The 27,252-nt window shown below is 31.0% G+C and overlaps 2 protein-coding genes across 5 annotated transcripts in view; one reads left to right on the top strand and one right to left on the bottom strand.

The window, feature by feature from the left end:
* Positions 1-5,140: 5,140 nt before the first annotated feature.
* Positions 5,141-7,541, top strand: LOC139515175 (germ cell nuclear acidic protein-like). Its single transcript, XM_071304737.1, has 3 exons — positions 5,141-5,324; positions 6,086-6,531; positions 7,527-7,541. The coding sequence occupies exons 1-3, from the start codon at positions 5,141-5,143 to the stop codon at positions 7,539-7,541; spliced, it is 645 nt and encodes a 214-aa protein (XP_071160838.1).
* Positions 7,542-10,119: 2,578 nt separating this feature from the next.
* LOC139516238 (homeobox protein Meis1-like) overlaps positions 10,120-27,252 on the bottom strand; it is a 66,400-nt gene continuing 49,267 nt past the window's right edge. For all 4 annotated transcript variants that reach the window (XM_071306231.1, XM_071306229.1, XM_071306232.1 and 1 more), the window contains 3 exons: positions 14,264-14,322; positions 12,615-12,689; positions 10,120-12,139 (listed from right to left, as the gene is read on the bottom strand). In XM_071306231.1, coding sequence (XP_071162332.1) covers positions 11,799-12,139; positions 12,615-12,689; positions 14,264-14,322 — 475 coding nt within the window. In that variant the 3' untranslated portion in view covers positions 10,120-11,798. The remainder of the gene's footprint in view (positions 12,140-12,614; positions 12,690-14,263; positions 14,323-27,252) is intronic.

The raw sequence follows: 27,252 nt of genomic DNA, 5'->3' as shown, positions 1-27,252 counted from the left end.
TTAACATGGTAAGCTAGAGCAATGATACAGCTGCAAAACATAAGCAAAGATAATTCTGCCAACATAACATGAATAATGGTGAAGGTGCAAAGACAATGAGCAACGTAAAAGCTGCCATTTCACATCAGTACAGCTGCAAACAACACAATGAACAACTAAAATGCTGCCTACACAAAATGAGCAATGGAACAGCTGCAAACAACCCAATAAGCAGTGATCAATTTCCCGACACACAATGAGTAGTGATACAGATGCAAAAAGCACTATGATAAATGAAAATGCAGCCAACAAAAAATGGGCAATGACACAGCTGCAAACAACACAATGAGCAACATTAAAGCTGCTATTAAACAACGGGCAATGGAACAGTTGCAAACAGAACAATGGTGCAGTTGTAAATGGAAGCAGTCAAAAACAAAATGCAACTATATGTCAATCAGAAAAGTTTATCATTAACATAATTACAAGCTTAAAACATAAACACAATGAACAACTTAAAGCTGCCATACCGCTATGAGCATCTCAAAACATTAATACAATTATCATCTGACATTAACACAATGACCAACTTAATTCTGACATTAACACAATGACAAACCCAGAGAATTCACACAATGACTAACGTAAATCGGACATTAACACAATGACTAACTTAAATATGTCAATGCGATAATGACTGATATTAAACATACTTTAAAATAGCCAATGATCGATATATCTAATAAAAGTACGAACCCACGACTGACAAAGGAGGTATCAAAATACAAAGGAATATATACTAGTAATCAATTAGCATAAACAGTGGTTATAATTCTTATAAAAGTACAATAACCTGCTACCAAGGTGGCAATAGCACATATTTGCCAGCGATATATCTGAAAACAACACAATGACCAAAATGAAATGACATACCGGAGTAAACTTTACAAAGTGAGGGATTATAAATTGGACAAACGCACAATGAGCAGTTATTATTCTGACAATTTTACTAGTATATTGACGAACGGCATACCTAACAGTATTACACTAACCAACGATAATTTATAAATCTGACAATAAGACGATAACCAGTTACAAATCTGACAAAAGGGACGATAATCAGTTACAAATCTGACAACATGGCGATAATCAGTTATTAATCTGACAAAAGGGCCGATAATCAGTTACAAATCTGACATTTGGGCTATAATCAGTTATAAATATGACAATAACAGAATGGCCAACGATAGATCTAACAGTAACATCTTAACCTAGCCGATAATGATTATAACGTTACAAAACACAATAATAACAAATTCGAAAATATGAAAATACCATTGTATTTACCGTAGTTAACACATCGTTAATTCTAAATCTGATATATAAGTATCAATAGCAAGTCTGACAATGACCGATGAATCTTTCCTCATCTATAATGGTCAACTAATTTTTTAATAATTTTGAAATAACGCTATGACCAGTGTGTTGAATGTGTAATAATTGATAGATATATAAAATGGCTAGCGATAATCTAACAACAACTTAATGATCGATGATATGGTTATACCAATATACATTTGTTAATAAGAACATGAATAACGAGCCATCTTGCATTTTGCCGCGCGATACAAATCCGACAATAACAAAACGACGAATTTGACAATAACAAAACGACTAATTTGACAATAACAAAATGACCAATTTGACAACAAAGTGTAATGACAATCGATGTACTAACAACAAAGTGTAATGACAATCGATGTACTAACAACAACAGAATAGTCACAAAAACTATTCAAATACTAACATACTGACTTATAATGATTTTAACAAAAACGTTATAAAGAACATCATCATTCTATCAATAACACATCGACTAATATCACGATTTTAACAATAACATAATGACTAATGACACATCTAACAATAACACGATAAAACTATTACTAATCATGATTTCAACCATAATACATGAACTAATAACACGTGGATCAATAACGAGTCTAACAATAATATGATGTCGAAAGTTATCAAAAGTACCAGGATTATAATTTTATACGCCAGACGCGCGTTTCGTCTACATAAGACGCATCAGTGACGCTCAGATCAAAATAGTTAAAAAGCCAAATAAATACAAAGTTGAAGAGCATTGAGGATCAAAAATTCCTAAAAGTTGTGCCAAATATGGCTAAGGTAATCTACTCCTGGGGTAAGAAAATCCTTAGTTTTTCGAAAAATTCAAAGTTTTGTAAACAGAAAATTTATAAAAATGACCATATAATTGATATTCATGTCAACACCAAAGTGCTGACTACTGGGCTGGTGATACCCTCGGGGACGAAACGTCCACCAGCAGTGGCATCGACCCGCTGGTGTAAATAGTTATCAAAAGTACCAGGATTATAATTTTATACGCCAAACGCGCGTTTCGTCTACATAAGACTCATCAGTGACGCTCAGATCAAAATCGACAATATATCTGTCGATGATATCATGATTAAAACAATAACACATTGACTAATATTATGATTCTAACAATAACACATTGACTAATATCATGATTCTAACAACAACACATTGACTAATATTATGATTAAAACAATAACACATTGACTAATATTATGATTCTAACAATAACACATTGACTAATATTATGATTCTAACAATAACACATTGACTAATATTATGATTCTAACAATAATACATTGACTAATATTATGATTAAAACAATAACACATTGCCTAATATTATGATTCTAACAATAATACATTGACTAATATTATGATTCTAACAATAACACATTGACTAATATTATGATTAAAACAATAACACATTGACTAATATTATGATTAAAACAATAACACATTGACTTATATTATGATTAAAACAATAATACATTGACTAATATTATGATTCTAACATAACACATTGACTAATATTATGATTAAAACAATAACACATTGACTAATATTATGATTAAAACAATAACACATTGACTAATATTATGATTAAAACAATAACACATTGACTAATATTATGATTCTAACAATAATACATTGACTAATATTATGATTCTAACAATAACATATTGACTAATATTATGATTCTAACAATAACACATTGACTAATATTATGATTCTAACAATAACACATTGACTAATATTATGATTCTAACAACAATACATTGACTTATATTATGATTCTAACAACACCACATTGACTAATATTATGATTAAAACAATAACACATTGATTAATATTATGATTCTAACAATAACACATTGACTAATATTATGATTAAAACAATAACACATTGACTAATATATCATGGTTGCAACAATAACACATTGAATAATATCATGGTTCTAACAATAACACATTGACTAACTGTAAATCCGAGTAGGGGTGCGATAAAGGGTAGCCATGCGATAAAGGGTGCGTATTAATGTTGCGCGATATGGATTAAACAGCAGGCTATTTATCATATATTCAAAACTACTGTATTTACTCCTAAATATATGATAAAAACTAATATTATGATTCAAACAATTACTCATTGACTAATATCATGACTTTAACAATAACACATTGACTAATATCATGATTCTAACAATAACTCATTGACTAATATCATGATTCTAACAATAACTCATTGACTAATATCATGATTCTAACAATAACACATTGAGTAATATTTAACACATGATTGTTATTAAAATTATTGTTATTAAGATTATAACAATGACTTAAAATCAAACATACTTTTGTCAGTAACCCATTGATTCTAACAATTATAAACCGACTAATCATGATTTTAACAATAACGTTTTGACGAACGAGATATCTGATAATAGCACTGTGACGAATCATGATGAAAAGCGATAAATATGTCAATAACACTGGTTTGGAAGATTTAACATTTACTCAACAAAATATCAAGGTAATAACAAAAACCCAATAACACGATAACAAAACATCTGACTAAAAACTGGTTGACTCATTACAGATCTGGCTAACAAAGTAAATACAACCGACTTTATTTCTGAAAATAACACAAAAGACAAAATAAAGATACTAGTATGACAAAAATTAATACCTACAAATATGTAATATTACATCAATACAATGATTAAAGATATAAGATTTATTTCATTGTGATAACAAGATAAATAATGCTGAATATAAAAGAAAAGAACACGATTATCTACGAATATTGTCTGTGGATACATTTATTATTTTTTATGGTTATCACTTTGAGTTTATTTGTAGCTATTCATATTTGATATATAAATATATACATGTTAGAAAGTCGTTCAGACTTAAAAGTTGGTTAAACGTGTGACAAATCTGATAATATGACTGGACACAACTCTGATATCAATTAAGAGACAACTGACAACTCTGATAATACTATAGTGGATACTGACAACTTTGATAACACTACAGTGGATTCTGACAACTCTGATCATAACACCACAGTGGATTCTGACAACTTTGATAACATATTACTGGATACTGACAACTTTGATAACATATTACTTGATACTGACAACTTTGATAACATAGAATGAAATTCAAAACAGTGTGGCTGTGGCCATTGATTGACACATTAAATTCATCCATTGACTGGGACAATTTACGTGAACGTTTGTCTGTAACGACCACTGTTCACGACGTACCTACGATAGACATTTAAAATGTGGGGTCACCAAAGGTTTCTTAACGCCTTTAATTATAAAATAATTCGAAAAATTAATCAGGAATAACCTATATGTTTTTATTTATATAATTGATATAAATCAAACCATCGTGTTATTTCTGATTAATTTTTCGAATAACTTTATTAAGGTGTTGAGAACCTTTTGTGACCCCATAGTTTAAGTGTCTTTAAAAAGTACATAGTGAGCAGTGGTCGTTACATAAAAACGTTCACCTAAATTGTCCCAGTCAATGGATGAATTTAATGTGTCAATCAATGGCCACAGCCACACTGTTTTGAATTTCATTATATTACTGGATACTGACAATTTGATTACACGACAGTTGAAACTTACATTCCTAATAACACTATAGTTGATACTGACAAATCTGATAACTCTATAGTGAATACTGACAACCCTGATAACACTACAGTAGATACTCAAAACTCTTGGACCACTACCATGGAAACTGACAACTCTGATAACATTAGAGTGTATGCTGACAACTCTGATAACATTAGAGTGGAAACTGACAACTCTGATAAGATAAGAGTGGAAACTGACAACTCTGATAACATTACAGTGGAAACTGAAAACTCTGATAACACTACAATGGATACCGACAACTCTAGTAACACTACAGTGGGTACTGACAACTCTTATTATAATACAGTGAATATTGACAATTCTGATAACATTTAAGTGGATACTAACAACTCTGATAACACTACAGTCGATACTGACAACTCTGATAACACTACAATGGGTACTGACAACTCTTATTACAATACAGTGAATATTGACAATTCTGATAACATTTAAGTTGATACTAACAACTCTGATAACACTATAGTCGATACTGACAACTCTGATAACACTACAGTCGATACTGACAACTCTGATAACACTACAGTAGGTTCTGACAACTCTTATTACACTGCAGTTGAGACTGACAACTCTGAAAACACTGAGTGGATACTGACAGCTCTGGAAACACTACAGTGGATACTGACAACTTAGGAAACACCAAGTAGATAGTGATAACTTTAATAAAACTACAGTAGATACTTACAACTCTGATAACACTACATTCGATACTGACAACTATGTACCACTACAGTAGATACTTACAACTCTGATAACACTACAGTCGATACTAACAACTCGGAAAACACTACAGTCGATACTGACAACTCTGATAATATTATAATGGACATTACACTACAGTTGATACTGACAACTCTGATAACACTACAGTCGATTCTGACAACTCTTATTACACTGCAGTTGAGATTGACAACTCTGAAAACAATAAGTGGATACTGATAGCTCTGGAAACACTATAGTAGATATTAACTCCACAGAAAACACTATAACAGGTACCAACAACTCTGATATCTATTCTAGGTATCTACAGTTTTCATAACCCTACAGTAGATACTGACAACTTTGAAAACCTTACAGTAGATGCTGACCACTCTGATAACATTAGAGTGGAAACTGACAACTCTGATAACATTAAAGTGGAAACTGACAACTCTGATAACATTGCAGTGGATAATGACAACTCTGATAACACTACAGTGGATACTGACAACTCTGATAACACTACAGTGGATACTGACAACTCTGATAACATTGCAGTGGATAATGACAACTCTGATAACACTGCAGTGGATACTGACAACTCTGATAACACTACAGTGGATACTGACAACTCTGATAACACTACAGTGGATACTGACAACTCTGATAACACTACAGTGGATACTGACAACTCTGATAACATTGCAGTGGATAATGACAACTCTGATAACACTACAGTGGATACTGACAACTCTGATAACATTACAGTGGATACTGACAACTCTGATAACACTACAGTGGATACTGACAACTCTGATAACATTACAGTGGATAATGACAACTCTGATAACACTACAGTGGATACTGACAACTCTGATAACACAACAGTGGATACTGACAACTCTGATATTATTATCGTGGATACTGACAACACTATAGTTGATACTGACAACCTGATAACACTAGGTTACTACATATTTAATAGTATTATATTTGATGTCAGTTCGTTTTTGGGAAATGCTCTTTTGATCTTCTATTCATATTTGATATTTGCAATCTTGTTCTTGATTATTCCTCCTCAGATAGTAAGTGCCTGGTTTATAATGGTCAATCAAGATTTTTTGTTATTTTTCTATTTATATATTATTTTTTCCTTCATTTTGTTGTATTTCACATATTCTCCTATATAAAAGGTTATATACTTAACATATGGTTGTTGGGAGCTTTCTAGGTAGAGGCTTTTCTTCTTTGGTAACATTTTTTGGTATGTGTAATCAATGTTGGTTTGTGATGTTTTAAATTTGTAGATGTAAAATGAACACTTTTTAACTCAATAAAAATATGTATTTCATTTTTCGTTGATAGAAGGGAAAATTAAATCAACAAAAACTGATACCAAACAAGTAAGAAAACCTTCACAGTACTTTTTCTATCTTAATTTCTCAACGTATAATTGTTCAGTATAAAAAATCAAACTTAACTTAATAGCTCACTATGCAGTATGCTTTACTCATTGTTGAAGGCCGTACGGTGACCTATAGTTGTTAATATCTGTGTTATTTTGGTCGTCTTTTGTGGATAGTTGTCTCATTGGCAATCATACCACATCTTCTTTTTTATATTAGTTGAAATGAAAATGAAGGTGAATCCATGTCAACATATTCTAAAAGATTTGAATATATAAATATACATACTTTTATGAATGACTGTTAAAGAAATAAACAATATAAATTGATCTTAATAAATTTGTCATGCATTTCAGGCAAAAGATTCCTGAAAATGAACTATGAAAATCAGAAGGGAAAAATTTGGAGACTTTATTTCATATTTTCTTTCCCTCAATTGTTGTACTTTATGTATCTGTATGATAAAAGACATGAAGAACAAGAATGTGTCCATAGTACACCGATGCCCCACTTGCATTATTATTTTCTATGTTTAGTGGACTGTGAAATTTGGGTGAAAAATCTAATCTGGCATTAAAATTAGAAAGATCAAGTCATAGGAAACATGTGTACTAAGTGTCAAGTTGATTGGACCTCAACTTAATCAAAAACTACCTTGACCAAAAACTTTAACCTGAAACTTGCACTATCATTTTCTATGTTCAATGGACAGTGAAATTTGGGTCAAAAAATCAAAATTGGCATTAAAATTAGAAAGATCGTATCATAGGGTATACAAAGTTTCAAGTTGATTAGACTTCAACTTAATCCAAAACTACCTTGACCAAAAACTTTAACATGAAGCAGGACAGACAAACGAACAATCGAACAGACACACAGACCAGAACATAATGCCCCTCTACTATTGTAGGTGGGCAGACACACAGACCAAAAAACATGATGCCCCTCTACTATCGTAGATGGGGCATAAAAATGAAACTTACTAGTCATTTTGGGGGCTCTTTATAGCTTGCTGTATGGTGTGAGCCAGGGCTCCTTGTTGAAGACCTTGACCTGGATGGAGACTTGTCTCATAACACATCTTCTTATATCTAATCAGAAGGTTTTATCTGAACTAGTTTTGGTACCATATGAATCATGGAAAAATCAAATATTTGACTGATCATTTTTATCATCTTTTAAATCTTCAATCTTCAGTTTCAACAAGTGCGAATCTTTTTTTTGATGATTTGAAATTTTATCTTTGAATGAAAATTTGAGATATGAATTCTTTTTCCTTTTCATTTCAACCAAGTGTTTTTGATACTAAAGGCCAATGTATTTTTCTATGATTTTTTTTGTGGACATTTTTGTATTTTAATACATTTTGTACAGTATGATTTTGATACTAAAGGGCAATGTATTTTTCTATGAAGTTTTTTTGTTGGAATTTTTGTATTTTAATAAAGTATGATTTTGATACTAAAGTCCAATGAATTTTTCTATCAAGTTTTTTGTCGACACTTTTGTATTTCAACCAAGTATGATTTTGATACTAAAGGCCAATGTATTTTTCTATGAAGTTTTTTGTTGGCGTTTTTGTATTTTAACCAAGTATGATTTTGATACTAAAGTCCAATGAATTTTTCTATCAAGTTTTTTGTCGACACTTTTGTATTTCAACCAAGTATGATTTTGATACTAAAGGCCAATGTATTTTTCTATGAAGTTTTTTGTTGGCGTTTTTGTATTTTAACCAAGTATGATTTTGATACTAAAGTCCAATGAATTTTTCTATCAAGTTTTTTGTCGACACTTTTGTATTTCAACCAAGTATGATTTTGATACTAAAGGCCAATGTATTTTTTTATGATATTTTTTTGTTGACACTTTTGTATTTCAATCAAGTATGATTTTGATACTAAAGTCCAATGAATTTTTCTATCAAGTTTTTTGTCGACACTTTTGTATTTCAACCAAGTATGATTTTGATACTAAAGGCGAATGTATTTTTCTATGAAGTTTTTTGTTGACACTTTTGTATTTCAATCAAGTATGATTTTGATACTAAAGGCCAATGTATTTTTCTATGAAGTTTTTTGTTGACACTTTTGTATTTCAATCAAGTATGATTTTGATACTAAAGGCCAATGTATTTTTCTATGAAGTTTTTTGTTGACACTTTTGTATTTCAATCAAGTATAATTTTGATACTAAAGGCCAATGTATTTTTCTATGAAGTTTTTTGTTGACATTTTTGTATTTTAACAAACATATGATTTTGATACTAAAGGCCAATGTATTTTTCTATGAAGTTTTTTGTTGACACTTTTGTATTTCAATCAAGTATGATTTTGATACTAAAGGCCAATGTATTTTTCTATGAAGTTTTTTGTTGACACTTTTGTATTTCAATCAAGTATAATTTTGATACTAAAGTCCAATGAATTTTTCTATGAAGTTTTTTGTTGACATTTTTGTATTTTAACAAACATATGATTTTGATACTAAAGGCCAATGTATTTTTCTATGAAGTTGTTTGTTGACACTTTTGTATTTCAATCAAGTATAATTTTGATACTAAAGGCCAATGTATTTTTCTATGAAGTTTTTTGTTGACATTTTTGTATTTTAACAAACATATGATTTTGATACTAAAGGCCAATGTATTTTTCTATGAAGTTTTTTGTTGACACTTTTGTATTTCAATCAAGTATAATTTTGATACTAAAGGCCAATGTATTTTTCTATGAAGTTTTTTATTGACATGTTTGTATTTAAGCTAGTTGTTTCTTGTTGTTTTTTTTTGCCATGTTGTTGTTGTCAGCTTTTCTTCTACCAAGGATTTGATAGTAAGATACAAATCCTTCCTTTGACTTACAAGTTTTGAATGAATGGCCCTTTGATATCGTCCACCTCATTTAATAACAGGTACATATTGGACAAACAAATATAATAAAACACAAGCAATTAGTTTATTACAACAATTTTTATTTCTCTGGAATTTTGCTCAAAATATTTGACAATCTCGTATTAAAATTCCCTAAAATTTTTCACAAGTCCCTAAGCATCAAGCTCAGCTCCACACTTCACCACACACATCATTGCAATCTTTCATTTTCTCATAGTCAGACACATTCAGACAATAATCAATTTCAGTGTATTTTTGGTAAACCTTGTGCATGATTGTCTAAGATTTTCTGAAAATTTGATACATCTTTTTCAGTTATTTTTTGTTCATTCTGGCATTGAAATGATAAAAAATGTAAATATATATTTATTGGGGAATCATAAAAGAAGTATAGTTAAGAAATGTAATATCGGACATCTTGAAACAATCTAAAATAATTGCTACAGATATACATATAAATATGTCTTTCTCTAGTTAAAATCAGTACAAAAAGATAAAGGAAAGATTTCAGCAGTCTCTGACATTAATATTACTTTACAATTAAATACACATGTAGTAATTACATGCCAGTTTAAAATCTGCACTTTAACATTTTTTTAAAAACATCATAAATAAATGGTCAGCACTTAGAAATAACTTAGTACTTGTTTTTAGATAAAAGAAAAAAACAAAAAAAATCATTCTGTAACAAATCACAAACCAAAAACAAATTGGTTAATTATCAAAAAAAATAAAATCTGGCAGATCGAATAAATATCAAGCTTAAAATTTGTTCAATCTAAAAAAAAAATATTCAAACAAACTTCAACAAAAACAACAAAACATTTACAAATTAAACTGCAAGTAGATCTAAACAGCCTGGCCAGAAAGTATAAAAATGTCACACAAAGAAAAAACTCTCCAAATAATGATTTTTCACTTTCATACACAATAACATATATAAACATACATTCAACAAACATCTTTACTATACAAATAATTTGCACCAAATACTTTTTTTAACATGCACCATTAAATAAAATGTCCACTTCCAACACAATGGAACTGGCTATAATTACAAAGGAATAATAATGAGGTAAATCTTAAAGCTTTAATTTAATTGGTCACCCCACTACAGGGCAACTCTTCTGATTGGTTTAACAATGTCATGTGACAAAAAATTCAAATATTCCATGGCACAAAAACATATTCCTTCAACTGAAGAGTTGATGTTTGACAGAACATACTTTGACGTGGAATGCTTTACAAAGTCATGGCCATTCAAATGTACATTTATTTTGATCATCATGAGGTATGCGGCACATATGTGACCAAGACGTGTTTCTTGTCCAGAGACAACAAAATACATATATAATACTTGGCAACTCATTGTCAACATGAACTGCGTTTTTTTTTTAATAATACTTTTGCGTAGTTTTCCCCATATCCCATTATAACAAGTTGTGAAGACTAGTTTTAAAACTGCAGTCAGTTGTCGACTCCCTTACTCTGTTAGATTGACTAGCACACCAGTTACTTCCCTTGGCTAGCCTGCAACCGTTAGGAATTAGATTCCACACAATGAGTGACTGCTAAATGATTGAGAGATCACCGTGATTGTAATAAAATAGGCCGTAGTTTTAAACTACCGTACCCACAAATACTTGTAAGTCACGCTTTATTCCTTGGCTTAATTATGTTCGCAGGCCAAGCCAAATTTCCTTGTTCTTTTTAAAGCACAATGTTTTACTCCTGATTTTTATCCAGCATGAATATCCTGAATGTGTGCACCCATACTGTCCAAGCTGCCATGTAATGGAGGACTTTGAGCAGATCCCATTGACATGGGACTCATGCCGTGGGCTCCGTGTCCCATCATCATATGATGCGGATGCCCTGGTATTAGCATTGCTTGCGAATGAACTGGTGGTCGTAACTGTGACATCTGAGAGTATGAACTACTGCCAGTGACAGCAGTACTTCCGAACATGTCACTACTATGCATACCCTGAACTCCAAGCATATCGTATCTTTGTCCTTCCATATGAGAATATCCCTTCATTTGATCATACATTTCACTACCATGTCTTCCTTGGAACACTGGAATTAAAAAAAATTAATAATATTAAATTTTTTATCATGTAATTAATTCTTTCAAACTTAAATTGTCACTTTATAAGTATGCATTGCTATATACTTTTGCTTTGCTTATTTAAGCCCAATATGACACAGAACTTCAAAAAATGTCTTATTTTTTCTTCTACATGTTATTAGGTAGCTGTCTCATTTGTATATACCCAATATCTCCTTCACATTCAATCTCAATATTAATTCAGAAAGATTTCATGTGCTTTAACAATTTGTACATTGTTTGTTTTCTATGAGCTTATCCTTTGAACCAATTAAGCTTCACATTAACTTTTAAATTGTGAACAAATTACACTTAAACTGTGAACAAATTTACTCAACCTTTGATGAACTATTAAGCCTAATCTGAGATTAACAGATTCATCTTAATCTGATCTTTCAATTTATCAGAACACAAAATATGTACAGGGGTGTTTAAACTACTTACTGTGAGGACTCATATGTGCCATGGCCTGGCTATCCCAACCCATACTCTCTGGACTATATCCATGACCTCCTGGTGCTGAAAAGATTAAGACAATGATTATGTTTGCCTTAGTATTTATCTTTATGAAACATCTGTTTTTACATGCAGTATAATTATTTTGTATTCAGATCAAATATTTGTGGTTAGAAACTTCACCGATTGTATTAATACTTTCGACATTTGAAATTTCGACAAAATTAATATTACTGTTTTGAACCTAAAGTGCTATTAACAAAAAAACACTTTTATTGCCGAACAATAGTGCTTATATACATAGTTTTTTTGAGAGAATATCTTACTCCTAACAGCATGTGAAACAAAGAATGGCCTTGTATAAACTGAAAACAGATAGGGAACACTTAGAGGTACATCTAGATCACATTTAAACCATTTAGTACCCACTTACAGACCCTCGTTATGAGGGAAGAGGAATTTCAATTGGAAAGATTTTCGCTCCTCAGGAGATGTGAGATTCTGTCAAGAATAACAAGCTTAAAAGAAATGCAATTTGCATAAGAGCCATGCCACCAAAGATAAAAGTTTCATCTCAGAGTTTTACCTTTAGACTGCTTACAGAGAGCTAATTAACAACAACCCACAGATGAAAACTAAATTGTTGATGATATATGCCAATTTTGTGTTAAATAGCTTTTTAAAATATCAGGATACCGAGGGCGAAAATAGCCTTGTAGATAAAAAATATCAGCGCACAAGTGAGAAATTGATAGAAAAGAAAATAAAAAGCAAGTTTGCATATATTTATAAAGCACTTAAGTACTAATTATTATGCAAACTACTGTTGAAGTTCCGCAGAAACAAAGACCAGAAACAAAGACGACAAAAATTAATATTTTTATTACGACATAAAAAAGTTCATTCCTCAATAAAAGGCATCAACTTGCACTATACTAGAAGGCACTAAATGCTTTATGAATTATGTATAAAATCTTTAAGGTTTTTAAATATATATAACTGGAACATGCAGAAGGAAGTAAATTTAGTTAATACTTTTCTCTTATTTGCATATTTTTGACAGTTGATGGGTTTATGGGTTTAATATTATGTAAGACTACAATGGTTTATTGTTTCATTTGCAACATGCCAAAATGACCGTGTCATGAATTTTATAGAGAAAAACCAATGGTAATGTGGTTATAATGACAAATGTCTTCATTTCATTTCCGTCATTTTTATACCTACTAAACAATATACATTAGATTTTAATTAAGAAAAGGAAATCATAATTTTTGTGTTTATTTTTTTGTTCGTATTCTATTGTCAGGTTGGCATTCTGCAAGTCACAATAATTTATAATCCTTAAAGCTTAGGCAATTAAATGGCCATTTGGATTGAAATTGAAATGCTTGATGTATTTCCATACCAGAAGGTTTAAATCCAGAAAGGGGGAGGAGTGTAAATTTGCATAGTTAAAAATACATGGAAAGTTTTATGTTTTAATTTAAATGAATTTTTCAAGTTTGATTTTTTTTTTAGGTTATTAGTATAAAAGTTTGGCAAAAAACAAACCAATATTTTGTATAAGGGAATTAATATATACTAATTGCTGAAGTGTCCAGTGGCAAATATTACAAAAATATTCATATTCTTACCTGCTCTATTTGATTGGTCAATCATTGGTTGCACTATTCTTCGCCTTGCATTAATAAACCTGGAATTAAAAAAAAAAAAAAAATAACTTTTTAACCAATATTATTTTTGCACTGGCCTTTTCTAATTATCAACAAAATAATTTGACTTTGGCCTAATTGTGGACAAACTGTCACTAAGGAATGATTAATGACTGATATACAAGTGAGGCGCCACACAAAAACCAGAGTCTAGATCATCATTTGCCAAGATTTAGACAAATTCTCATTACTAAGGTGACCTCTGACCTCCCCTATCAACCTCAGTACAGATATTTACTTCTAAATTACAACCGAAACTTAGCCAAATTTCACAGTTTATCTTCAAATTGTTGACAAAAGTCTTTAAACCATTCAAAAATGCATTTAATTCATGATAAATGTTTGTTGAGAAATGAAATGGATCAGAGGAGAAGGCTGGTGAAAACATCTTTTGCCCTAAATTACTTCTTTAGAGCCATTAAAAGTTTTTCATGAGATTAAGTTACAAGTTGATGAGCCTTTCGGATTCCTATGCCATTAAATTCCTCATCACCCTGCAGACAACCCTAATGATATTATTCTTCTCATTTTTATTTATTTTTGCTAATTATTCCAATTCCCAGATGTAAATATAGAATTCATGGGGAACAAACTGCTAAGTAACATGTTGTATACAAAAGCAAACACTACTAGTAACTTTGATATGTAATAAGGCAAGGTTGATTTACACATATGGTTCTACTTTCAATAATCACCAAACTTTTATGCTAAATTCTTAAAATTTCAATACAAATAGACAACAAACACATGAAAATTCCAAAACTTTTTCAACAAAAACATAAAATTGTTAAAAAAAAATAAATTGTCTCTACACTTCCCCATTTTTTCCAACCGCTAACAAATTTTTATCTATCTTGTCTAACTATGAAGAAAAACCTTTCTCACATGTTTACAAAATGTTTTGAAATTTTCCAAGTTGATTTGAAGTTTTTCACACCCAAGTTGATTCTCTGCTCATTTGTATGTGATAGATATCAAAGACTTCAAACAGATACTCCAATTACTTAAATAGCTACAACGATTTGAAATCTTCAAAACTTTTACACAGATACAAGTTGAATCTTCTTCATTTAATAACCCATACATATTACATCAAACAAATCAAGCAATTACTCAAATAGCAGTGAAAGTTTGCCTTTTGAACTTATGCATGTTGCATTCCAGATTAATTGTATCATAGAGGGCAATTTAAACGTTGCTTAATGTGCAAACAGACTGCTTGCTTTCTGGTTGTAACAAAGTCAATACTGTGTGTTTACACAATCAGATTCAGAGTCAACACTTGTAGGAGAATGCCTTAATGAATTTGAGGAAGCTGATTAAATCTAAATATTATCTTGTCCAAACTCCCAATATAATCTTCTAGGTCTTTGTTTTCTTAACGAATTTCCACTTTATTTGATATTTGAGATGAGTAAAAGCTTTCTAAGTACTGACTTAAAAAAAATTGCCCTCCTAAATATCTTGTTTATTTTATACTGTATATAATTTGAGAAGAATATAAGCTTTCCGAGTACCGATTAAAAAAAAAATGCCCTCCTACTAAATATCTTGTTTATTTTATACCGTATATAAAATATCTACTTCGATTTCTTTAGAAAATTTTAAACTGTAATTTAGATATAAATTTAATAGAGTCATACGTATAATGTCATTAATTCATGGTACATGACACCTTAGAACACTGAAAAAGCAATGGCAATCCTTAGCGTAAACTTGGATCCCCAATTTGATACCAATTTCTCTTAATGTGTTCTGTCAGAACTCAAATCAGATTTAGACATTTAAGCTTACATTGTTAGTTATGATAAAATGGGCTACTTCACGGCTTCACTAGGAGAAAATGGACACCAGCTAGCCATTGAGACACTTGTAACTTCTTGTATTCCAATAATCATTTCAACTAATGGAGTCTTAATTAATAAAATGGCTGCCAGCCTGCAACCAGGTCCTGCCATTAGAACTTTTCTTCAAAATTAGCAGTATCTGTTTGTCCCTTGTGAATTTTCTTCCATACTTATTACCAGAGCAAGGTTTTGATGGAAAAGTCAGAAAAATAGTTATTTTTGTGTTTTGTTAAATTATTAAAGTCTGATGTCAGATTAGACTGACGGTGTTGGTGTGATCTTCACTTAACATCTACAAGAACCAAATGACAAATGATATTATCATCACAGTACCTTTCGTTTCCACCAATCAAATAAACTAATTGTGTAACTATGGGAACAGAATGTTTGTGAAAAAAATATATACCTCCATTATCACAAATAGATAATGGAAAAATATTGAACTTAGATTTTTTTTCATAAGTGTTTTGAGTTTGTTGTTTTAATAGTTTAATCAGAGCCATGTTTGTTTTGCAATAAAAGAAACTTATTTTTTTTATTTTTCTTTCTCAAATTAGTATCCATTATCTCTACGTCTGTTACTCAAGTCAAGAAACTTTCTTCATAATTACAAAAGTACGAAAAAAAATGTTTTAAATCTAAATCAGATGGATGATAAGACTGTAAACCGTGGATATCAAAAGGGAGATGACCCATGGTTGTGTGAACCCGACTTTCAATCATCGACCATGTTATGGTTAACGTCAGACATCTGCATACACAATGCAGCTTTTTTGCACCATTAAAAGAAGCAGATAAGTAATTTTCTAATTTAAAAGTCATTTAGTTCAAATCATGCCAGATTAACTTACACAGAATAATAAACCTAACAATTTTTGGCAATTATTTCGAAAGGATGATTGCATTGCATCACAAGAGTATCAAAACTACCACTTAAAAATAGACAGATATTTTAAAACTTGTGGTAAAACAGTCAAAATAGATTAATATTATTAAATAGTTAGGGATCACTTTCTCCATTGACGGGGATAACAAATGTCAATAATACGACACCTTTATCCAAATCTTGTTTTGTTGGACATTTCTTCGTATCCTGCACCCCAAACTTGTGTTATTTAGAAATTTAACACCCTCGATTTGACTGATTGATGGTAGAAAGATCTTGTTAATGACAAAATGATCAGTTTCTGTGACAGATTACCTGAAACCAAGAACTTGATTGTTTTTGTGACACTTTTGGGCAGGTAAATGGCTATTATAATCAACGGAATACAATGGCTCTGTTATAGATATTTCAATGACCCGTTTTACACTACATTACATTTGCACAAGTTTAAATTACCTATCTAAAGAATGTTAACCTTTTATTTTGTTGTGTATACTAGCAATATTTTAACTTGGGGACAATTTAGATACACTAGTGGGTTACTCATACTATTGTTATCAAACTTGGTAGGGTGACCTCTGAAAAAAGACACTACATGAAATATCTAACTGTACAGTTCTCGATCAAGATAGACATGATTAATACCTGGCAGAATTTATTCTTTGAACAATTTCAATTAACAGGTGAAAAGTTTAGAAATCAGATCCATAACAAAGTTTATGTATATTTTTTGTTAGGCCAGGTAGGGGAGATAATCACAATTTTTGTGATCATTCAAAAGCAATTAATCATAATTTGTGACAACTCAGTTTAATTTACCTGAAATAATTTGAGTACATAATAGCTGACAAATTATGAATTGATCAATCTTTTCAAAATGCAATGTACATTTTACAGAGCACAGCGAAAAGAGAAAAAAAATCAAATTTTATTAATTTTTCATAGAATAGAAACCCATAAATCTAGAATATAACAAGGGAATATTTAATGGGCTTAATGAGCAGATGAAATCAATTACCGCTTAATGAATAAAGAAGGTGGGAATACCCTGTCAATTTCACATGTTCATATCACCAAATAAGACAATTTACCACAACAAAAAGGTCATTTCTCCATAAATGCTCGATAGAAGATTTTCTCCTCTTCATTCTACACGGAGCTAATGTCTAAATAGATCTCGTCAGAATGCCCAGTCATGTGTTAATATCAGATTTTCTCCCCTTACAGCATGCTGCTATCCATTTAGAGAAGAAGACAACAGACTAGGCCTAATGCTATAACCCATGTCATTATCAATTTACCTCTATCTATTGTGTTTTTAATCAAACTTAATGCATATCTAATCTTCTTGATAATTCAAAAATTGGGGTTAAGATTCTCCGCTGGCTACGATATCGATTGTCAGATTTCTCCCTTAGAGGACATTGTAACTAATGGTATAATGCCTTTGTATGTTACATGTAATTCTCTTGTTTATCACAGTCAGATCTTGATTTCCTTTAATTTGCAGAATTTTTTTTTCTATCTTTGATTTTATCGGAAATGGAATAGAACAAGTTCCTACAGGTAGACCTTAGAACCACATAAGGGGGCCTGCTTCCTGGATCCTGAAACTGGATACTTAAATCAAGACATCAATATATTAACAAGGCAGTCATTTTATCATTAAATCAACAATTTTACTTTTCAATAGACTTCTTGTCTCATTTAGATATTTACATTTCATTATATATAATTGGCCAACAAATTACTATAATGATTGGTGGAGATTTCACCTTTGACCTTTAATGTATTATTTTGCAATTAAAGCGAAGAATTTTATCTTTTGTTTAGAATTACCCACCCTTGATACAATACTGTGACAAGCGATAAATGAATTATCAAATATATGTTTTTAAACTGCCAATTTGGAGTGTTTCAGTTCTTCTGGCAGGATTATGCATTTTTTGCTAGATAATTCTGACATACCATTAATATTTGTCTTATAAAGATGATTATCAAACCCCACATCTGTATCAAATACTGGCAGACTCTTCATATCATAGATGGAAGCAATATGATTCATACTATTGTAACATTGCTTAAAAAAAGCCATAGTGGTATAGCTAACAGCTGGAGACGGCCCCTGCTGCCCTGACTGTATCTATAAAGTGATAAGACTTCACTGCACTTTCTAGCAGCACTTTGCTTCAACCATTATATCTGACATATAAGTGATGGCAGATTTGATTTATTCACTTCCAAATTCACATATATATTCTGACTTTAGGGGTGGCCCAAAATGGTTGACTCATTTATCATACTCCTATTTAAAATTTATAAAAATAAATTTTTAAAAGATGTATTTTTTTCTTCGCACTGCCCCTCTTCACCTGCGGCAATTAAACGTTTTTCAAATCTAGATATTTTCCAAAAATAAATTTTATTACATACAAAAGTCATGATAAAATCTCCTAACAAACAGATAAAACCTGATTTAAGTGCAAGACAAACAGAGTTATTTCCCTTCATATACCAAAAACATTTTTTTATTTCAACTTAAAAATACAATTTCCTCCACCTCCATGATTAACGTAGATTCAGAAAATAAAATTGACATTAAAGTGATGGTTAAATTTTACAAACTTGACAGTATTGTCTCAAGTTCTGTATTAAAACACATTTTCATTACCATCAAACTTGATGGCAATCATTAAAAGACTGCATTCATGATGCAAATTAAGCCAAGCTTTTATTCACTCTTAGGAAATTTTAAGGTTAAAAAACATTTTTAAAAATATGATTCAATTAGTACGCAGCCATTTTCGTCATTTGGAACTAGGGAATTAACACCTAAGTGAACTATGATGACTTTCTATAACACATTCATGTTTCAATGTGTTTTATCAACTTCCTGTTGAAATATCCTGGAGCCAGGCACATCATCAACTGCCGAAATGATTGAAGAAAATAAAATTGTGTGTCGGAATGTGCTAAGTATCAAGATTTGTAAGCTCTGGTAAAATAATCAACATCATGTCGACTAGATCAACATAACACAATATTTTCTGAACCATTAGTTTCATAGATAACACATTTCTGGAAAACTTGTCTTAGGCATGTCATAATCTATATGCCTTCTCCATTCAAACATTAATCTTCTCAAAATAAAAAAAAATAAAAACTTGAACTTTCTATTTTTTTTAACTGGACCTTTGTACTTTTTTTCTAACTACATTGAATTGTTATTTTATGGCGCTATGTCTATATTTTTTTATCATTTAAATTGATATTTTATGGCGCTTTGTATATTTTTTATTATTTAAATTGTTAGTTTATGAAATGAAAAGTGCTCTTACAAAACACATTAAAATCATGGCACTTGCTGTTAAATTTTACCTGAATTTTTATTATATAATTTCTTATTTCTGAAGACAGAAAAAAAGTATGGTCGGAGAGTTTCTGTCGTAATTATTATGTATTTTACTATGGAAATTCAGCTCACTATCCAGGTTGTCGTGCAAAGCAAACTCCTGCAATCTAAGTGGAAAAGCTTGCACACATTAATGAATTTAATATAATTTTTCAATTAAGTAGTCGGTTTTTATAAGTTCAAAAAGTGGGTGTAATTTCCCTCTAAGATGCCATTAAATTCTCATTACTTCATCAAGAAATAACAGGAATTTTTATCTAATAATAGCAAGATCTAATCCAAGCGCTAGTCTCGTTTTCTCCAGCTGTCCAAATCGTATGCTATTGAGAAAATACAATTTCCGTGTGCTTGTTATCCAAATGACTTGGCCAGCAAAGGACTTTAGGCTAAACATTAAAGAAAAATACCCTGTTGTTAGTATTGATATCAAAATTGTCTTCTTTAAATGAGCATTTGTATTACAAAAGCAGTGATTATCACGCCTGGAAAATGGACAATGATAAAAGAGGCCTAATTATCTCTTGCAGAGGGGGAGGGTCAGCCAAAATATATTAAAATGACAAGTGACAAATAGCCACTTTTTGTCCCAAAAACTACAAGCATCAGACTAACAATTAACTCGGTCATCTTAAAAACATTCCGGTATAAAGAAAAGTCAATAGCTGGCCATTTAAAGTTACAATCTCTGAAAAAGCTGCAGGTTTCCTCCTTTCTTCTCACCTTCTCAATAATTTTCTTTTTCGATACAATCGGGTTACGTTACAAAAGGAAATTACCTTCATTTGTTCATGTCTGTCTTCCGACGCAAATATCAAAATTCTTCGATCACGTCTTTCATACTATTACCAATTCAATACAAGTTGTGATTAAATTTCACAAAATATTAGCAATTAAGTAGGTCGTAATTTAGGAAAAAACTATATTGTAATTTTGTTTGGTGCAATTTTTATGGTTTTATAATGGGTCAATGATATGAAAAGGTATTTTTCAATGGCGGTTTCCTAATTTCCATTTAGTCTATAGGTTCCACTTGAGGGTAATATGAAATATATTTTAATAATTCATCATCTTAAAACTTCAATATAACTGACAACATGAATAAATTCATAAATGAGAGGGCTGGAGCAAGCACAATCAAATTCTTACTTTCAAATTTCGAGAGAACGGCTGACTGAACACTACCCTGTTTAAAATGCGTTTTCTTGGTTAATAAATGTTTTTCTTTTCTTTAAATCATTTACTTTACAAAACACTGATCAACTCCTAGAAATTAAATAAACTTGTGATATACATTAAGGTACTTCAACTGTATTAATTTGACAACTGTTGAAGAGAAAAATTGAAAATAATGATTTTATGGCTGGCTTGTTAGTAGGCCAAGCATCTCCCCTATTCATTAAAGACCCTGTCAGTCTTAACCCCATCACAAAAGTCAAAATATCATATGTAACAAAGCCACTCAACCTTTTAGCATTTTTGAAATATGGGAAAATAATGAGCGGAGAAAAACAACTGTTTATTACTGATGAATACAGTAGTAGCAGAGAGTGTAAACATTAGTATAAGTCCATATGGAGCAGAGAGCTTGATCCAAAAGATTATTAAACTGATTTGAAAATACTTAATCTGACTAGATGAGAATTTCCAAGACATGCGTGTGTTATTTAATGAGACGATTGCGTGCTGTGGCACAATCACCGACTATCCAGCTAATACTTGTGAATACATACGACAATTCCGTCTTTTCAACATTTAAGAGGATCACATGGTGTAGAGAATTTCAATCGTCAATTTTATGAATGACATGGCATCAAATAGAGACACCTTGAGAAGAATATACACAATAGAATTATATTTGATATGATAATCATGGTTTTGTTCGTGTATTTCCCCTATCATCACGATCATCTCTGGATACAATAACTGATACATGATCGTCATAACTCCACACGCCTTTTTAAATCGTCAAGACACAAGGTAGAATAACAATACTACAGAGAGAGAAACAATAGTGTACAACTGCAAAGTCTATCTACATCTTTGTATACACCTCGCCACCCGCCATGTTTAAACTGAATGTCAATTCTCGATCTTTACTGTCCTTAGATTTAACTTCCTCCAGTGGACATTAATCATTGCTGTGTAAAACTTATCAACCTTTTTTCTTACAAAATGTCCTATTAAATGTTGTTAAAATGAGAAATATGTGGAAAATAGCTAGTGAATCCTATTAGAGTCCGTTGGGATCCAGATTACCTCTCGCTTCAAACAAAGGCAATTATTGGCCTGCTTCTTAAACTCAGTTATACTGGAAAAATCTTATTGCTGTGGATTAAATCTCACTAATTTCATTCTCGGAGATTTTATAATATTCCGTCTCCATATGAAGATTACAATACAGCGATAATGTCTTTTCTGGTGTTTTTGTGGGGATAAATGACAGATTTTCTGCTTAGTTTAACGCATTCAGACATCCTTGGTATAGGTTAGGTAGCCATTGTTTCTCTCTATCTTGACGGATTATGGATTTTCGATTTATGTAGTCCCCTAGAAATTTCTTAGTGATCATGATTATGGCCAAATCTATGACCACAAGTGTGTAATATCTCAGTTCAAAGAATCACTTAATAAATATCTCTACGGTTGTATATAGTGATCTATCGGTTAATATTAAAAATCTGATTGTTTGTAACTATAGTTGCCAAAAATATTCTAAAAATGTTTTTACTTTAATTTTAATAAAACCTTTCTGAAATTTGAAATTATTCTTTTAATAAATTTGTTTAAATATTTCTAATGCATGATGTTGTCACAAAAAATTAAATTTGAAAGACAAATTATTACATATATAGCCATGTATGACAAAAGATTTGCTGACAAGTATTATTTATACCGTACAACAAATTGTTAGTGAAAGAATATATTCATAGGATTTTCATGTTGATCTTTTCCTATTTGTTTTTTTTCCTGTATTGACCAAAAAGGTTAGAAAATCTTGTAAAAGATAAAAATTTACATTCAAACAGTTAGGTATGCATCAATGGCCTCGGGAAAAACATCTCAACTTAAAGATATTTATAAAATTTGTTTTACAAATTAGCCTAGCGTAAAACGTGAACTGAATAATCACAGTAAAGCCGTATGTTTTTCCTCGGCTTGTCGGAAAGAGCGTATATTGTCTAATACATGTATACACTACATCATTTAAAACAAAACTGCACAAATCTTATGTAACTCTGACAAAAAGTTATCTGTTTCTAAACGGTAAAGGCGAAGAGGATTTCTTTGTTTTCTTATGACAGCATGTCATGTTGTGATGGATTTCATTTCTCAAATTTACATTTAAAATGTTACATTGGAGATCCCGGTACAATCTGATAAACCTAGTCGAGATATTATTTCACTATTTTATCAATGAATCAAATTTCAAGCTAAAAAAAATCGAGCTGAAAATTACTTAATTGACGTAGATAATTATAGGGTTATTAATATCCCTGTAAATCTAGGTTGGGTTAAAAAAGATTTTAAAGTCTTTCACTTATTGAAATTTGAATAACATCTATGCACACCAAAATGCTATCAAACAGTCATTTATAAAAACCCAAATTAAACTTGTACCAGATTCTTATATCAACCGCGGAACTCGAAGTTTAAGCATGTTCAGAACATAGACAAAGCAATTATAGAGTAAGTACCAGTTGGGCAGGGACCCAATCTGGGTCTTGTTTAATGTAAAGAATTCTTTTTTGATAAATATTGTATTTCTGGACGTTTTATGTATACTGCAAAGTATTTACCTACTTCTGATTTCATGGCTGTTTGCACCAAAAGACAGGGGGTACCAAAAAAAATAATTACCTAGTAACTGATTAGACAAAATAAATTACTTAAGTTAGGGATGGCTCTTGAAACAAATTAAATACTGCAACTACTAAGATGTAGGAAATTGTTTAGAAATAAGTAATTTATCTGAAATATAATACGGCATGATAAATGTAGAAGGAAATCAAATGTTTCAGTTATAAAAGACATCAAATCCCCGAAATTAATGGATACTTAAGTTATTATATACAAGTTATACCGTTATCGGTGCTAGAAAATTAGTTTTGATGTTTTCCTGTAGGTAAAATTAACTGTAGGCATAGCAAACTTATCTTAATTAACTATACTATTTGTCAAAACATTTAGTTGCTGCAGATGTTCCACTTATACAGTTCCTATGATGGATGGCTTTATATCTCCCCTCCCTGTGTTGTGTAATGTAATATTTAGTTTACTCCACAACCATTGAAAACATTCATCTGTTAAATATCCCCTTTTGTTCCACAAAGATTTATCAACAAACAACATTAAACAGACATGGCCTTATCACGACTATGATACAATATGCAATTTAATTACACTAAAATTTGGCTTCAGTGACCTAATTTACCACTACATAAATGTGGAAGTAGGACAAAAATCAAAATGTCAGAAAACCTGAACAAGTTCTGGGATTAGAAAAGCTGTCACCAAAACAAATAATATAAGTTGCATAAATTCAATATTCAGTGTTATTTTTAAAGTACATGTATTGAAATGTTGATAATAACAAGTAACTTTTATTTTACATTCAGAGTCATCCGATTCCGACCTCTACTGGTAGGTCAAAAAGAGGAAATGGATCAAGGGAAATAACTATTTACCAGATATTATGCAATTTCTATGTTGTGAGTAATTCAATCCTGCCTTTCATATGATCTAAATAAAAGCCAGTGTCAGTGAAAAGAAAAAAAATCTACACTGATGAATATTTAAAATCTGAACATCTAATATCCGTATTTAATCTCATTAAAGTTTACAAAGTTTAAATTTGAAATCCATATCTAAAACGAACAAAGGCGGAAACCTTTAAATCAATCTCTTTTATCAAAAGAAAGTAGAATTGGAGGGGAGGAGTCGTGCACAGAGAGGGTGTGGTTGCTTTAATAGACTGTTCAAACAGATCCCTTTACTTATTACAGAAATTACAGAGCTGTGTATATATGTTTTGTATAATTGGTAAACATTGGTCTTTGTGTTATGTTTAAGTAACAGCCAAATACACGGCATTTAAAAAAGTCTGAGGAAAATATAGATACACAAATGAATAGAAAAGATATTTGAGGTGGTTCGTGCTTGATTACACTTTAATTCGGAACACATTTCTTAAAGGAAATGAACAGGAAAGGTAAAGATCCATTTTACGGCTAATCATGATAACCCTAAACATAACCAGCGCTATAGCCTCCACATGAAAAGGAAGTCAGCCAGTTAACAAACTCCGAAAAAGCTTGTTTTTTTTAACCCAAGGCAGTATTTCTATAATTAGTTTACTAGACCATAACATTTATTCAAAATACACATAATAGGTTAGCTCGAAGAATTCTTTCTTCAGATCGGGTCTAGCTATGAATGTTTAAACACTATACTACATTATTATGGTACTGCTGAGTGAAGGAGTTAGCCTTTGTTAGTATTTTCTGCCATGAATTTTTAGAATAATCACAGGCATGGCTCATTGATTTCCGCGACAAAAGAACTTGCATAAATGGCCATACATGGGTGAGATTGTAAATTGATAAGTGCCAAGATACCCTATTCTGCCGATTTTTATCTCGTCTGGTGAATTATAAATCAGATCACCCCGGAGAATTGTGCTTATATAATGTACAACAGTATCAAAAACCCATTCACTTTTCCTATTTCTCTTTTATTCTCTACCCGGTACTATTTTCCAATAAAACTCTTAAATTTTCTATACATTATTCAATTACTTTCATGCACTTTGGATTTGAAAAATAGGCAGATATCATCAACATTTTCTCGTAATAATCAATATTTAAAAATAACAATTATTATTGAATTTATGCAACTCATATTATTTGTTTGGGTGATAGAGTCCCGCCAAATGATTAAATATCGTGATAGTGGCGTCAGTTTTAGGGTCAGTCAATAATCAAAATCGGAGTTTAATACAGAGATTTTATCGTGTAATATTATACCTGCTTTAGTACAATCCGACTGGCTATAATCTGATCAAACTTTCATTTACTTCTTACATTGGTAAAGAAAACAATGAATGCTCTGCCGGGGCTTTCACACGATATTCAACCCACATTGAGGGCCAAGGGTTAGGAGTTTTTTGTTAATACTATACAAAACCTATGGGACGTGTCTAAAAGAATTGTCATATTTATGTCTTCCAATTCCCACCTCTATTGAAAAGTCAAAAAGTGAAATTTATTGTAACATACAATAGGAGTGTCATTCGATCGCCGTTTTGCCTTTCAAATATTATGCTCATTTTACTTATATTTAATAAATCATTTCAAGAATTCCAAACAATGACTTTCAACTTTCCTTTCGAAATACTCTGAATGCCTCCTTCACTAAATTTGTATCTAAACACATTCACAAGCAATTCAATTTATCGTTAAAAATCTTAAAAATAAAATTAGCGTTCCAACTTCCAGTCATCCAAACATAATATGTAAATCTGTCTTAATACCTATCTCGTACATTTATATTTGAGAACATGTTCACTCCGATATCCCATGTTTATAAATTTTTGTTTGGGTTAAATTTAGATCTTTAAATAGACAGCTGAAAAAAGGAGATGAAAAATAAATAGTTTAGAGATAGTATCATGATGGTAAGGTTAATGGGGTACAGAAATTCAGCCCCAGCCAAGATTGAAAAACTTGAGAGATCCTGATCGAGATAGCTTTCAGTAGGTGATAGCTAT

Source organism: Mytilus edulis, chromosome 3 (assembly GCF_963676685.1).
Source record: "Mytilus edulis chromosome 3, xbMytEdul2.2, whole genome shotgun sequence".
Classification (NCBI taxonomy): domain Eukaryota; kingdom Metazoa; phylum Mollusca; class Bivalvia; order Mytilida; family Mytilidae; genus Mytilus; species Mytilus edulis.
Note: the sequence above shows the minus strand (reverse complement) of the source record. Positions and strands in the feature narration are given on the sequence as shown.